This window comes from Mesocricetus auratus, unplaced genomic scaffold (genome assembly GCF_017639785.1).
Source record: "Mesocricetus auratus isolate SY011 unplaced genomic scaffold, BCM_Maur_2.0 Super-Scaffold_100004, whole genome shotgun sequence".
Classification (NCBI taxonomy): Eukaryota; Metazoa; Chordata; class Mammalia; order Rodentia; family Cricetidae; genus Mesocricetus; species Mesocricetus auratus.
Genome location: NW_024429189.1, coordinates 97747718 through 97763499, shown reverse-complemented (window position 1 = coordinate 97763499; position 15782 = coordinate 97747718). Strand labels below are relative to the sequence as shown.

Below are 15782 nucleotides of genomic sequence, written 5' to 3'. Positions count from 1 at the left end.
AAGTTTGAGAAGTTCTGCGGGAGACAGAGGGGAAACACTAGGCCCTCTGAAACAAGGCAAAGACACTATGAAAACAATAGCAGACAGAGGATCGAGAGTTAAGGGCTGTAAAGACACTGGGAAACTCGAGAGCTTGAGGACTCTTCAAAGGTAGGGAACCACATTCTATCAGAAAAGCAAGCAAGCTCTCACTGGTGCAAGTCCTGTCCCCACTAGTTAAGTTGGAAGGAGTCAACCTGTGTGTTCTGGACGTCAGTGTATATAAGGGTAGAGAAATTCACGCACCGACAGGTGGGCCTGTGGCAAAAATCCAAAACCCTTGGCTGTGCCTCTTACCCACGTGCTCTATGGAGACGCCCACACCCTGTAGGGTGGGTCCAGGCGCATCCCGCTGCCATGGCGACCGCCTCCTAGGAGACCGGGAGCAGAAGCTCCTGTCCCCGGGGGCGCCCGCATAGGCTCCCTCCCCCACTCCCCCGCGTGCCTTTCTTTGTTCGCATGTTTAGCTGGAATGGAATGGGAAAGGAAGACACAGAAATCCAGATTCAGTCGAGTGGGAAAGATGGTTGTTTAGCTCTTAGGCAAAATTGCCGCGGCTCGGAAGCCTCGTGGGGAAGGCAGCTGTAGTCGGCTTCCACCAGCAGTTGCCAGCTGCCCGCCCGCTTCACCGGCAGAGCTCGTGCGGCTAGGATGACGCCGACTCGTGGGGGGGGGGGAGCCTCCGCACCCACGTGACATGGAAGCTCGTTGCTCATTGGTGATTTCCAGAGCCAGCTCATTGGTCTGAAGTGCCACAGCCCCGCCCCTCCCCGCCCCTCAAGCCAATGAAGGAGGAGAAGGCGTGGCGCGGGGCTGCTGCGGCGCGGGGCTGTTCCTCGCGCTCTAGAGCCTGCTCCGCTGTTGCCGCTGGGTTCGCGGTCGTTCCTGCCCGCCCGGCCGCGGTGCTCTCCCGTAAGGTGAGATAGGCCTTCCCGGCTTCACCTAGTACACCAGAGTCGGCTCTCGGGTCTGAGCTCCCCCTCTGTGCTGGGCTGGAGGCTCTGCTTTCTGGCCTGGGGAACTCTGCAGAAGCGGGATGGGGTAGGGGATGTGGGGTCCTGGGCACAAATGACGGTTAGCTGTTGGGGTACAAGTGACACCTGAGGGCGGGGGCGTAAATAGGGCTGGCGCCCCCTTCCCACCTGGTCCCCACGTCTCTGTGTGACCTTGGAAGACTAGCCATTGAGTCTCCGGTGCCTGGGCACGATCCTGAGGAGGATGTTGATGTTGGGAGTGTCGGCTCCGGAGACTCCTGCGTCAGCCGGGCGAGCTAAGAGCGCGGGGTATTATCTCAGACAGACAGAGCCATGGGCTTGCGCTCGGTATGGGTACATCTGAGGCCCGTCCTGCTGCTCTTGTCCCCCAAGAAGACAATAATAGTGGGGTGGAGAATGCCACACCCACAGCGATGGCGGTACTAAAGACACAGGGCCAGATCCAGAGCCTCCCCAGAGTCTCTCATAAATGGTTTGAATTGGGTTCCGGACCAGTGCTCTTGTTAGTGAACAGGGCTCCTTTGGACAGCTTGAGTCTTACTCTTTAGTCTTGGCGGTGAGTTGCGGAGATGGGGGGCCATTGCTTTGCACCAGGGAGTGTATGGGGGTGGTATGGAAGGGTGGTGGTGGGTGGGAGGGAGATCAGGACCAGCTGTCACCCCCTGGCCTCTGCTTCTTGGATGGAACAGAGTCTAGAGGCCAGGGGAATCCCAACATCTTCTCTGGCTGAAGACTGGGGGAATGTGAGAAGAGGATGCTGGACAGAGGAGGGCAGCACTTGTTGGTAGACAGGAGGCATGGTAACACCCTTTTTACAGGTCAGCCTTTCCCTTCTCTGTGAAAGAAAACAAAACACCCATACTGTCCTAGCATCTTTGGCTTTGGGGAAGGGGGATTGGAAGATAGGTCAAGGCTGAGTTGATGTGAGATTGCTTCTACGTTTGACTTTCATGTGGCCCCATCTGAGACTCCAGTGGGTGTCATTTTTTGAGCTTTAAGGGAGGCAGGGTTGGTGCTTGTACTGGGCCGACTGAGCTGTGATTGGGCCCCAGGATGGTTGTAAGGGAAGAATAGAAGGTGATTTTTCTGATCTGGAGTAGAGAGAGGCCCCTATTATGCTGAGAATGGTGATTGAAGAATGATTGAGAAAGGAGGCTCTAAAAGATCTGGGGACATGCTCCCAGCTACACAGCACAGGTCAAGCTGAAATTGCCTTTGTGATATCTTGGAGTTTGGGGTCTGCCTCCAGATGAAGAGGTATGTTTGTATTCAGGACGAAGAGGTTCACAATTCCATGGAACAGAGTTCTGCTTTTTTCACGGGTAAACCATCTTTGGCTCTTAGCTTGGAGCTTGACTGCTAGAACAGGGTAGGCTGGAGTTGCAGCCAGGACTGGATTCAGGCAAGGCCTGGGTTTTTCTGTACTATCCAGTCGTTTACCTACATGCTAGTTCTTAGGAAAGGTACCCATAAAGCAGTCTTCCTCTGCCTAGCTTTTCTGTTACTCCACTTTCCCTAAGAGCATCTGAAGGCGTCCCCCAAGGCCTCAGCTTTCCAATCTTCCTCATCCTGCAGCTGTCCAGGGTATCACCCCTGGTCTGTATGGGTTGTTGTATTTATTTATGTGCCTACCTTTTATTTGGAGATATTATCTCGTTACAGCTCAGGCTGTCGTCAGAATCACTGTGTAGCCAAGGATGGCCTTGAACTCCTGATCCTCCTGCCTCTACTTCCCAAGTTTGCCTGCTGCCATACCCGGTTTTCACTCCTCTCACTCATGATTTGATGATGCCATCTAAAGACAGGGGCATCATCTGCTTTTCCAGATGAGGGAGCTGAAGCAGGAAAGGCTCAGCAGCCTTCTCCATAGTATTCTGGGTACTTGGCTGCCCAGGGGATGGGAAGAAGAAAGAAGGGAAGGGAAGGGAAGAGAAGAGATGCTCTTTAACCTTTTAGCTAGTTTTGGAGAAGCTGAACTCCCTGTGGGCTCCTCCAAGAGTGACCGGAAGTGCTTGTTTTCTGGTGCCTTTCTTCCAGTAAAATTGCCTTTGCTTGAAGAACCAGGCCCTCAGAGCTTTGTTTTTGCAGTGGTTGGGGGTAGTGTGGAGAGTACCTGGTGGGGGCATTTTCACAGTGTTTTAGGCACAGATGCACCAAGCCCCAGGACGACCAGGCCACTGTTTACATTCTATCTGAGAAAAAAGTGGCTCATCTGTACAGCCAGCAAGGGCAGAACCTGAATTTGATTGACTGCTGCCTCTGGGGGTCTGTGTGGTTTGGTGACAGTGGGAATGTGGCTAGCACAGGTGCAGCTGGAGGCAGGGAAAGGCTAGGGGTTGTGAGGTGGCCTGCAGTTCCCTGAGGACAGGACAGGACTACAGTGGGGGAGGCCCAGTGGCCTCTTTTCCTGCTTCTAATGAGGAATTTGTGTGGATGAGCGTAGCTCCCAGGGGGCAGCCACTGGCAGGTTGTCTGTTGTGAAAGGAGGTTTGGTTTTTCCAGGCTCTTGTGGGTCCCTGCAGTTATTAGCCTGACGGTTCCTAGGGTTACAGGCAGTTCCTGGCCGATGGCTCTCCTTTAAGTTCTGGCCACTGCAGGAAATGGGGATCTTGCTTTCAGCAGGTTGCTCATCTCAGGGTGGACATGAGCAGGGAACTAACTGACTGTCGTAACCCTCAGGAAGAAGGGTGGAAGGAAACCTCAGTTGGGAGGAGGTTGCCTTTCAGAGCAAGAGTTGGCTAAGAGATTAGGGTGAGAAGTTCCTGAGGGTCACTGGCCCTGCCCACACCATGTCTGTCCTAGTGGGGCTTCCTTTGGGATGTCATTTATTCAATCAACTAATGTAAACTGAATTCACCTTCCACTCTGATGTTCTGATGGATGCTGGGAAAGTTTGGCAATGCTGCAATCATGCCCTTTATGGAGGAAAGACTGAAAACAAGTAATCAGAGAGTGAAAGGGGAAGCTGTTAGGCCTGCCCTGGCATTTGGAGTGGTGTGTGTTGCTTTCCTACAATGCTAGGGCTGGTGCTGAGCTTAGGTGTAGATGGGAGTTGGGGGAATTTCTGGCTGAGAGCCTGGGCAAAGGTAGACTGACTACTCCAGGTCAGAGAAGGGCTCGTGGGAGCCTTTGCTGGTCAAGTTTCATCCACATCTCTAGAGAGTGTCTTGAGATATGGAAGAGCCTGACAGACACTGCACCATGGCTGTCCCAGGACTGCAGAAGTGTGTCTGGAACAGCCCCTGCAAGGAAGAAGGCCAGCCACCCTGGTTATTTGTCATGGCCTGGAATCTACCACTTTAGGAAGTAGCTAGAATGTTAATAGGAGTCAACTCTTTTCTGAGGCTAGGCTCCCTGGAGGCAAGCTGACCAAGCTACCCTCTCCAGAGGTGAGTAGAGCATAGCTTGCCTCTCTTCATTCCAGGGCCTGGGAAGTAGCTTCTGTGGGGGGGTTGATGGTGACTGTTTCTGTTCTGCCTGCTTCTGCATTCCAGAGTCTGGAATCTTGGACATCCATTCATATCTTGAGGCCTCTTTCAACCAGGGCTGTCCTGAGACCCAAGATGTGAACACCCTAACCATGGTGGGAGTCTGGATGGGCTTTTCTGTCAACAGGCAGTGGGGAAGAAAGAAAGGCCAACTTCATCCCCAGTGGTTCCCAGGACTGCTCAGTACACAGGGGACCTTGAGTTCATGCCCTGGACAGACCCAGCCATTGACTGTTACACTATTCTGTGGTTTCTCTTCATTCTCTGGACTATCCAAGGCCATTCCTGGGTCACTCATCTCTAAACACTTCAGTGTGCTCCTCTGAAAAATATGGACATACATTTTATAATACAATTCCATTACCTCACTGAATAAAATCAGTATTTCGGAGTGGCTTCAAACTTTCTATGTAGCTGAGGAGGCAGAAAGGTATCATAACAGTCCCCTGGTTTTGAGTTGTTGTGTTGGTGCTGGGAGCTGAACCTAGGTCCTCTGTAAGAGCAACAAATACTCTTAACTATTGTTCCAGTCCTTCTGATGTCTTTATTAATTTATGCAGTACTGGGCCTGGCCACATATTAAGCAGGTACTCTACAACTGAGTTACATCTTCAGGTTTCCAAATATTTGTCTCTGTCTCTGTCTTTCTCTCTGTCTCTCTCTCTCTTTTTTAAAGATTTATTTACTTATTATGAATACAACATCCTGCCTCCATGTATGTCTGCACTCCAGGAGAGGGCACCAGATCTCATTGTGGATGGTTGTAAGCCACCATGTGGTTGCTGGGAATTGAACTCATGACCTCTGGAAGAGCAGTCAGTGCTCTTAACCTCTGAGCCATCTCTCCAGCCCCTGGCTCTCTCTCTTAAGAGCATCTTGCTATGTAGACCAGACTCACAGAGATCCACTTGCCTCTGTCTTCTCAGTACTGAGATTAAAGCCATGCTACCACATTCAACTCCAAATGTCCACTCTCCTAGATTTATTTAATTTTTAGTTATATGTATGTATCTCTGTGGGGGATTTGTACTCATGAATGCAGGTGCCAAGAGGAGACTAGAAGTTTTCAGGAGTTGTGAGCTGTCTGATGTGGGTTCAAGGACATGAATTCAGGTTCTCTGCAAAAAGCAGTACATTTAACTGCTGAGCCATCCAGCCCCACAAATGTCTTCTTTTAGTAGGGAGTTAGAAGCTCCTTCCACCATTTCTTATAGTTGATAAGGTGAAAAGGGTTGGGTTTCTTGTAGAATTTTTCTCCTTGGAGCATTGTGTGGGTGTTAATCTAACACGGGATGATAGATTAACATTTTAGATTGAGTAGGCCTTATGGTCTCTCTCACAACTATTCAGAGTAGCTTTGTTTTAGTGCAAAAGCTGTGACATGCAAATGAACAAGAGGGATTGTGACCCAATGAAACTTTATTAGCAAACAAACAAAAACAGGCTGTGGCCCAGTTCTATATCTAGAACAATCTCCCTGTTCCCCCTCCCCCTTGCAGTTTGAAAGAAACAGGTCAGTTGTCCTGTGACAGGCATATCCTGCCTTTTGGATGGTCTCATTGCATGCTTACAGTTATTTAATTTGTTCCACCATCCCATGGGTTTAGTGTTAAAAAGTTGGGCATAGAGGTCAGTTAGGTCTAGTCTAAGCATCTTCATCAGTCAGTCATCCTTTGTCACAGATGCTGTGACTGCATGTAGGCTGTGTCACATGAGGAGGCATGAGTGTTGGTCGCCCCACAGTGAGTGTTCTAGCTCCCCTTTACAATCTTGTGTCATTCTCCCTTAGGATCGCCAGATCATCTGTTAGTGCCACTTGGGCATCTGTGTACTGTCTCATGGTTCAGGATCTTGAGTGTCCTTGCCTCTGGCATTTGCTTCTTTAGGAGTGCAGAATGACTTAGCATTTGATCCTTTGTTATTAGCAGGAAGTTGCCTATAAAGAAGGCAGTTCACTTACAAGATACAGGCTGGATTATTTCTCTTTAATTGCCTGTTTCCATAGCAGGGAGTTGAGCACTGCTGCCCTCAGTGGTGGCACATGAGGGTTTGGGTTCTTTTGATTGCTTCCTACCTTTTGTGTAAGTGTGTGTGTGTGTGTGTGTGTGTGTGTGTGTGTGTGTGTGTGTGTGTTGGTTTTGTGTATTCCATCAGTTCTATCAGGTGCCCTTACTATTCTTTTAATGTTTAAATGGGCTCCACCCGACCCATCAGAGGCACCCTAAGAATGCCTCATGGTTGTTCTTTTTTTATTACATTTGTTTATTTGTGTGTGTGTGTGTGTGTGTGTGTGTGTGTGTGTGTGTGTGTACACTTGCACATGCAGTAGCTACCATATGTATGGAGGTCAGAGGAGAAGTGCAGGAGTTGTTTCTTTTCTGCCATGTGGGTTCCTCAGATGACATTCAGGTCATCGGGCTTGGCAGCAAGTGCCTCTCTTAACCTGCTGGTCCATCTCAGCGGCGGCTCCTTAGACTTATTTTCACACTAAGGCAGCCCTTGGGTCTGAATATTAGGCTCAGAAAGGAGCACACCCCCACTATAGGACTCTGCTCTGTATGTGGCCCTAACTGACTCTTAGAATATGAATATGAAATTCTATGAGGACATGTATTCTTGCCCACTTCTAAGCCTACTGTTGACTGATCTGTATCCATTTGAACTGGGTGCATACCTAAATAATATAATCCTTTGGACTGCCCTTTGGGGTCAGCAATGCCAGAAATAGCCTCTGAAAAACTCCGGTAAAGCCTCCTTTTTTTCTGAGCTGTCTTTCCTGCCAGCCTTAAGTTGGCTGGACATATGAATTCTCACTTGACACTTTGGCAACTGAAGCTAGCTGGGTATCAGGCAGGGCTGGGTGGAGGGGTGTATGTATGTCCCTGTGTGTGTGTGTGCGCGCGCACGCGCGTGCGTGCGCACTCGTGCTAGAAGAGTCAGGCAGACATATCTGAGTTTCCTGAAAGCAACCAAGGTTGAAGTCTTTCCCAAACAGAGCTCTCTGATCCCTGCCAGCCATGGGCTGATGGGTGGTCCTAACTCCTGCTTTCCTTATTCCTCATCCTTCAGGTTCCTGCCACTGTCTCTGGAGCATGGCAGGCTGCTGAGCTTGAGTGGCAGTGTCAAGCAGGAGCTGTGTGTCTTGCCCAGTGGCAGGGAAGGTGTCCATGGCTGCAGCCAACAGAGGTAAGTGCTGTCCTGGGTCTGTAGGTTTGCATGAACTCTTGGAGTGGCCTCTGGCAGATGGAGTGTTGTAGCATATTGGGCTTGTTTCAGCCCTGAATATGGTATGTCTCAAATGTTGTTCAGGATATGCCAGTGTTTGCCCTGAGTCCAGGAGATCAGCCCTGACTCCTGCTTGCTCCTTGGTTTGCGGTTCTATGGAAGTATATGCTTTTGTGTTCCCGTGTGTCAGTCCCTCTGTTCCACTGGTCTTAAAGGACATGTAGGCCTGGGGTGAACATCATAGACCTGGATCAGGACCTCAGCATGAACCTGGAAAGCTTTAGGCAAAGGATCTGAGAATCACATTGATGGGGCTCAACAGGGATGATGGCTGTGTCCGACTGGCTCCCCGGGCGTCTACTGAGTATCCAAGAACTTAGGCCAATGCCAGTCCAGGCCTAAGGCCTTGCTGGAGGGTCCCAGAGGACTGGGGTTGTGCCCTTTGTTCCCATAGGCTGAAAGTTCAGGCTCTTGGCTATCTCCCAGTCACTCACTATGTCTTAATCCCTGCCCTTTCTGGCCTTAGGACTCCTAACACATCACAGTGAAAGCTAATATCTCTCATCTACAGAGGAGAAAACAGTGTGGGATGAACTGGGAGACTTCTTTTGCTTCTTAGCTCCTAGTGACTATTGATCTTGAGTGGCAGCTATAGCCTCTTCTAAATGGCCAGTTGTTTTGTTTGTTTGTTTGTTTTTCAAAAGTGTGGTTTTTAACACCTCATTTCTCCTACTGCAAGTAGATTCCCTAGAGTTCATTCTTATCACTGTGCCCCAGGTTGGTTGGGTTATCAGGAGTCTCAGGCTGGGCCTATCTCATACACTAACAACCCTGGAAGGGGCAGTGTTAGTGGGGCTGGGGAGATGCTCAGCATCTTTTCTCCCCTCAATATATGGTTTAAAAAAATTTTTTTTTAGTTTTTGGTTTTTCGAGACAGGGTTTCTCTGTGGCTTTGGAGGCTGTCCCGGAACTCACTCTGTAGACCAGGCTGGCCTCGAACTCACAGAGATCCGCCTGCCTCTGCCTCCCGAGTGCTGGGATTAAAGGCGTGCGCCACCAACGTCCGGCTTCAATATATGTTTTTATTTAAATTAGAAACATGAATGCTTTACATGTCAATCCCAGCTCCCTCTCCCACCCCTTCTCCCTTGTCCCTCTACCAGCCCTCCCAGCTCCCCACCCAATCCCCACATCATTCTCCAGGGAGGGTGAGGCCCTCCTTGGGGGATCTCCAAAGTCTGTCATTTCATCCAGGGAAGGACCTAGGCCCTTCCCCATGTGTCCAGGCTGAGAGAGCATCCCTCTATTTGGAATGGGCTCCCAAAGATCATTCATAAACCATGGTAAATACTGATCTACTACCCAAGGCCCCAGTGATTTCTGTGGCCTCCTCACTGGCACTACAGTCATGGAGTCTGGATCAGTCCCCTGTTGGCCTCTCAGCCATCAGTCTGGGATTCAAGAGCTCCCCCTTATCCAGTCAGCTGTCTTTGTGGGTTTCACCATCATGGTCTTGACCCCTTTGCTCATCACTCCTCCATCTCTGTCACTAGGTTCCAGGAGTTCAGTTCAGTGTTTAGCTGTGGGTATCTGTCTCTGTTTCCATCAGTCACTGGATGAAGGTTCTAGGATGGCATATAGGGTAGTCATCAACCCTACCATCAAGGATGGACTATTAATGTAGTCTTTCTACTATTGCTTAGTTTGCCAGTTGCTGTTATCCTTGTAGATCTCTGGAGATCTCACTAGTGTCAGCTCTCTCCTCAAGCCTATAATGACGCGATCTATTATGGTATCTCTCATCCTGCTCTCCTCTATTCTTACCTCGACTCAACCTTCCTGCTCCCCCATGCCTTCTTATCCCCCTCTCTTTTCTCGGTTCCGTCTCCCCTCCCCTGATGTTCCCATGCAGTCCTCTTACTGAAGACCTGGGTTGAGTTTCTAGCACCCACACCAGGCAGTGCAGAACCACCTATAAATCTAGTTCCTGAATATCTGTTGCCTTTTTTAAGACTGTTTTACTATGTAGTGCTGTCTAGCTTTGAACTCACAGAGATTCATCTGCCTCTGCCTCCCAGAGGATTTAAGATCTGTGCCACTACACCTGGCAAATCCAGTGCCTTCTTGCTTTGCACATTATGCATATAAACTCAGGCAGACAGACAGAGAGACAGGCAGGCAGGCATACATGCGTGCGCGCGCACACACACACACACACACACACACACACACACACACACACACACACACACACACACACTAGATGCTAGGGATGGAGAGTGTGGCACTGTGGAGGGTTCATCTCTGTACTGCATGATAGTAGGGAAAGTGCCAGCCTCTTTCTCTCCATGTCAGCTAGCCCCGGAATCTTTCTTTTTTGTTTTGTTTTGTTTATTTTTCCAGACAGGGTTTCTCCATGTAACAGCCCTGGCTGTCCTGGAACTCTCTGTAGACCATGCTGGCCTCAAACTCACGGAGTCTGCCTGCCTCAGACTCCCAAGTGCTAGGATTAAAGGCATGTGCCACCACTGCCCAGCAAATTTTTCTTATATTTATGCTGGGGCATGCACATTTGTGGGAAGACTACACAGGGAGGTGTGTGGGAATGCTCAAGCCTCAAGATTAACAGTGTCTACCTGGAAGGGGCCTCGTCAGTGTATGCTGCATCTGGGCATGGGGAGGAAACGAGGAGGTGAGTGAATCCAGCAGCCCCTGGAACCTTCTCCTCCTCTTCCTAGGCAATAAGCCCAGAGTCCGAAGTATCCGCTTTGCAGCAGGCCATGATGCAGAAGGCTCCCAGAGCCATGTCCACTTTGATGAAAAGCTGCATGACTCAGTGGTCATGGTTACTCAGGAGAGTGACAACAGCTTTCTAGTCAAGGTATGTGAACTCCTCCCTGTCATCAGCTTCACTCCACCTTCCTGTATCCTGGTTTCTAGAAACTACCCTATCTGTATGACCCCTTCCACAGCTGGGTTCACAGGCACATCTTTATCTCTCCTGAGCCTTGGTAAGGGAATCAGTGAATGATTTAAACAAGTGTTATTTGACTTAAGGCTACTGTCAGTGGCCTAACCCAGACAAGAGCCATAGAAAACTGGTTGGAGGCTGTGGTGTCATGGGCCTGGATCAGATCTAGGTAATCTGTCCTGTCTCTGTGGCCTTGGGCAGTTTGCCCCCATTTGTCTCCTCCCTCCCTTTGTTTCTGTTTCTTAAATTTAGTTGTTTTGTGGGAGCGTGCATGGCACAGTTACATGGAGGTCAGAGGACAACTTGCATGAGTCTGGAGTGTTTTTTCCTCCATTTTGTGGGCTCCAAGGCTCATCATCCTTGGCTGCAAGTTTTTACTTGCTGAGCTGTCACACTAGCTGGCTATTCACGCCCCACAAAGTTGTTGTGAGAATGAAAGGATGTGTGTATGTGATGTGGCTAATTATGGTGATGATGAGTTGTTAGTTTTACTCTTTGCCAGGTTTGGCTCCTTGTGGTGGTAGTATCTCAAACGAACCTGGGGCCTTGCACACTCTAAACACACACTTGTACTGAGCTGTGTCAGCGGAGCACTGTTATTCATGGCCAAACTTCATATACCCAGAAGCATGACCCCTTGAGCTGCTTGGATGCAGTTAGGTTCCACACGCACTAGGGAGGGACAGAAAGGAATTGTTGGAGGGGCTGGGCTGGGGAGAATGAGGACTGAGGCCTTCAGATAGGTCAATAAGACAGGGTCCCAGAGTTGAGCAGGAGTGCCCTGTGGTGAGAGGCCAGAGGGCTGGTCCATGGAGACTAGCCCCACAGGCTTGCTGCCCTTCTCAGAGGGGTCCAAGGTTTGAATTCATTTCTAACCAATTTTAAAGCCTTCATTTTCTCTTCTGCAGCTGATGATTCCCAGGGAAATAAACAAAAAAGGCACTAAAAAAATTACCAGGAAAGGCAAGTGTAGCCATAGTCATAGTCACACCACCCAGAAGTGACCCTAGGAAATACCTTACTACACCTTTTTCAAAGCTTTGTTTTCCAAAGCTACTATCACAGTGGACATGGTGTTTTTTGCTTGCTTCTGTTGGCAAACTGTTTCCTGCCTGCTAGAAAATAATTTTCAGTGAGATTTTACCCCATCTGGTATTTGGCATATGCCATGACTGCTTCTGTGTTCCTGGGTGCTCCCATTGTTTCCATTCCTGCTATAATTTAGCTGCTGATCAGCATTGTCTTAGCATCTTTGAGTATTTCCCTGGCAAATTGTGCAAGTGCCACAGCTGGGCCCCAGGTCACAGCAGACAAATATAGCCAAAGAGTCTTTAAAATGATTACTGTGTGTACGCAGCTCCCAGAAAGCCATTTTGGTTTTTTTTTTTTTTACTTTTTACATTTATTTTTGGGGAGGGGGAGGTGTAAAGCCAGAGGACAACTCATAAAAGTCAGTTCTACTGTTCGGGTTCTGGGGGCCAGATTCAGGTTGCCAGGTCAGTGGCAAGTACCCTTTTAGCCCACTATGCCAGCTCACTAGATCTGAAAAACTTTTGAGTGCTATTGACATGGCTTAGCAGGTCAAAGTACTTGCCCAGCCTGACTCCCTAAGTTTGGTCCCTGGAACCTATATGGTGGAAGGTTAGAGCCAACTCCAGCAAATTGTCTTCTGCCCTCCACAGCAGTATAGTATGTGTGTTAAGCCAACCCCCCCCCCCAAATAAAAAAAAAAACTGTGTTGTTTTGTTTATTTTTTGAGACAGGGTCTCATGTACTTCAAGCTGTCCTTGAACTGGCTGTGTAGCCAAGGATGACCTTGAACTGCTGGTCCTTCTGCCCCCACCTCTAGAGTGCTGGGGTTACAGGTATGCCCCACCATGCCTGATTGATTTGGTGCTGGGGATCAAACCCTGGATCACGCATGCCAGACAGGCCCTCTACTAACTGAGCCATACGCCCAGCTCTTTGTTTTGAGAGTGTCGCCAGGCTGGCCTAAAACTCAGTAGGTAGCTCAGACTGGCTTCAAACTTGTGACAGTCCTACTGCTTTGGCCTCCTTAGTGCTGGGGGTAGACGTGAGCTACCGTGCCTGGTTCAGAAATGAGCCTTCAGAATGCCACCATGCTCAGCAGCCATTTTAGCTTATGACCCTTCACACCAAAAATTTCCCAAGGCTCCTGTCCCAGAGGGACCGTACTGATTGGCCAAGTAGTACGTCTGGACAAGAGAAATTGCTTGGGCCATGAGCAGAGGTCACTGGTCACATGGTACCTCTGAGTGGGCAGGTAGGCAGGCATCATTACTGTGTGTCGATAGGATCACAGGTTCAGTGGTTAATATTTGGCTTGTGGCCGGCTGTGGACTCCCACGGCTGGTTTACTGTGGTTTTTTGTTTTGTTCCTGGGATTAAAACCAGGGTTTCACACATGTTGACTTCTGAGTCTACCACTGAGCTATACCCCAGACCCTCATGTCCATTTCTCCAGTTCTGTCCTCTTCCCGATCCCATGTTGTCAAGTAACAAAAACACCACCGTTCTGACACTGGCTGCTGGGTCTTGACAGGAGCTGAATGTTAAGCTTCTCCTCCCTGGAACTGGCTGGTTTCTTATTGTATACCACACAGGTTAGGAGTGACCAAGAGGTCTAGGAAGAACTTTTCTGTAGTTCAGTGTGGCCTCTAGGCAGTTATTTCCTGTCTTCCATATTCTTACCTATAAAGCTGACCGCAGAGGCCTGTGGGGCCTCTGAGACAGATGCTGGGGATGCCTCAAGGGGAAGGGATTCTGTTAAGAGGCCTGGAGCCATGAGGGTAGAACAGCTGGAGAATAACAAGAGTTGGGCTCCCGGGAAAGTAGATTCCAGGGCCCTCCAGGAGCATAGGCGGCAGACGCTGAAGCCCTAGGAGAAGCAGCAGTGACGATGCCTCTCTCTTAACCCCTGTTGCTGCAGGTTGGCTTCCTGAAGATCCTGCACAGGTATGAGATTACCTTCACTCTGCCTCCTGTGCGCAGGCTGAACAAAGACATCCGTGAGGCCCCTGTCCACAGCCTGCACCTCAAGCTCCTCAGTGTCACTCCCATCCCTGAAGGTAGGTCCTCTTCTGGGCTGCTGGAGGCCTGCCCTCAAGCCATGACTGCCTGCTGGGAGTGGGAGTGGGGTTCTTGGCCCTTTCCCTAGGTAGGGTAAATAGGCAGCTCAGCAGAAGTCCGGGGCATGGCACCTCCTTGGGTTTACAGTGTGGGAAAACAGCAGTTCCAGCCCAGGCCTCCACTTTTAGACAGAGACATCCATTCCATCCATACACTGCAGATTTGCACCTGCCCACTGCCTGGTGATACCCTCAGTGGAGAGGTTCCAGAGATGGAGCCCCTGAGGACTGTCTTTGGGCCTCCAGCCTTCCTTCTCATTTTCCGGGATAAAAAGGCTGGAGCTGTGCGATTAGCTTTGGATGGCTAATGCCTAGCACCTACTAGTTTCTGGCTGTGGGTTCTGGGCTGATTCTCCAGCTGGCTTCTGGTCCTGTCCCACTCCTGGCCCCAGCCTGGCAGAGACTGGAATGCCAGGTTCAGGGTGTGCTGCTGAGTTCCAGCTTCTGTCCTGTCCCCGCCACTACTGCTTCCTGACGGCTTGCCTGTCAGTGAGCTCAGGAAGTCCTTTCCTCTCGCTGAAAGCCCACTCTGACAGCCTCTCCTTGTTCTCCATCACCTTTCTCCCACCTTCCCATGTGACACCAGGGGGACCCTTCTCTTAAAAGCATTACTGGAGCCTGTTTTCTACCTTTAGAGCATGCTGAGTTAGAGGCACACTGACCTTCTTTGAAACAACGGGGCATTTCTTAAGTTCTGTGCCAGCTTTGTGGGGCTGGGTCTCTGGAGGACTATGAGTGCTGGGACAAAACAGAGGAGCTGTGGGAGGCACTGACAGCCTCTCCTCCCTGTCCTCCAGCAGGGTACAGCATCAAGTGTGAGTATTCAGCACACAAAGAGGGCGTTCTCAAAGAGGAGATGCTGCTGGCCTGTGAAGGTGACACGGGAGCCTGTGTGCGTGTGATGGTGCAGGCACGGGTCATGGGTAAGTGAGAGCAGGGTAGGTCTGGTTGGAGGAAGGAGCATGGACAGGGAATCTTGAAGCTGGTAGGGGGTTCTAACCTCCTTGGCAGGGTCCTCCCCTGGCTCCCCAGCCAATGCAAGGGAGAGGTCCCTGTGCAATACCTTGTGTGGTACCAGGACACAGCCAGCACACTGACTTGTGGTACCTGCCTTGCAGACCGGCACCACGGTACACCCATGCTGCTGGATGGTGTCAAGTGTGTGGGCGCTGAGCTGGAGTACGACTCAGAACACAGCGACTGGCACGGCTTCGACTGAGGCCTGGGGCCCTGCCTGCCCGCCTGCCTGCCTGCCTGAGCCCCTGAGCCTTAAGTTCCACCTGCTTCCCGACATGCTGCGTGATGGTGTGGCTTCCTCACCTCTCCCCTGGGTGGGCGTGGCAGGGCTTGCCCTTGCTCTTGCCTCCCACGTCTGCCTTCATTCCTGCCACATCCTGCCTCTCCTGTGGCCTCCTCCCACTCCTCCTCCCATGTGCCTGAGTCTCCTGACTGAAGAAATGAGCTGAGTCCCAAGGAGGCTATCCGAGAGGAGGGGTCTGGGGTGGGATTTACCTCCTCCACCCCAAGCCATAGGGCTCTAGCTAGGGACTGGGAGAGGATGGAGTGGCTCTGTCTGTGTGACATTGATGCCCCATTGCTGCTGCTATTGTCGTCTCCACCTCTGCTGGCCCTCCATCTTCCCCACCACCGTTCGTGTGGTGAGGAGGTACAGTTCCCAGCTCCCACCCCTCAGGTCTGTGGTACTTGGTTTTTAATGACTGGTTGGGATAGACTCCTTAATAAATAAAAGTTCCAGTAGATACCAGTGGGTGCTTTTTGTTCTCTGGGGTTGGGAGACTACCCTGTCCTTCACAGATGGGCCAGTGTCGTCAGGAGGAAGCGGTACTGCATGATACTAGCACCATAAGGGGACGGATGCCTTTTAGGCCTGGGGCCAGTTGCTTACTTTGGGTGG

At 50.5% G+C, this 15782-nt stretch overlaps 1 protein-coding gene across 2 annotated transcripts; it reads left to right on the top strand.

Annotated features, from left to right (window-relative positions):
- Positions 1–824: 824 nt before the first annotated feature.
- Positions 825–15627, top strand: CUNH20orf27 (chromosome unknown C20orf27 homolog). 2 transcript variants are annotated; one of them, XM_021226354.2, is made up of 6 exons: positions 825–956; positions 7592–7708; positions 10486–10628; positions 13669–13807; positions 14668–14790; positions 14986–15627. In XM_021226354.2, the coding sequence occupies exons 2-6, from the start codon at positions 7690–7692 to the stop codon at positions 15084–15086; spliced, it is 525 nt and encodes a 174-aa protein (XP_021082013.1). In that variant the 5' UTR covers positions 825–956; positions 7592–7689; the 3' UTR covers positions 15087–15627. The 2 variants fall into 2 exon arrangements, with proteins under 2 accessions (XP_021082013.1, XP_021082012.1); XM_021226353.2 differs by having other exon boundaries at positions 14665–14790.
- The last annotated feature ends 155 nt before the right edge of the window (positions 15628–15782 follow it).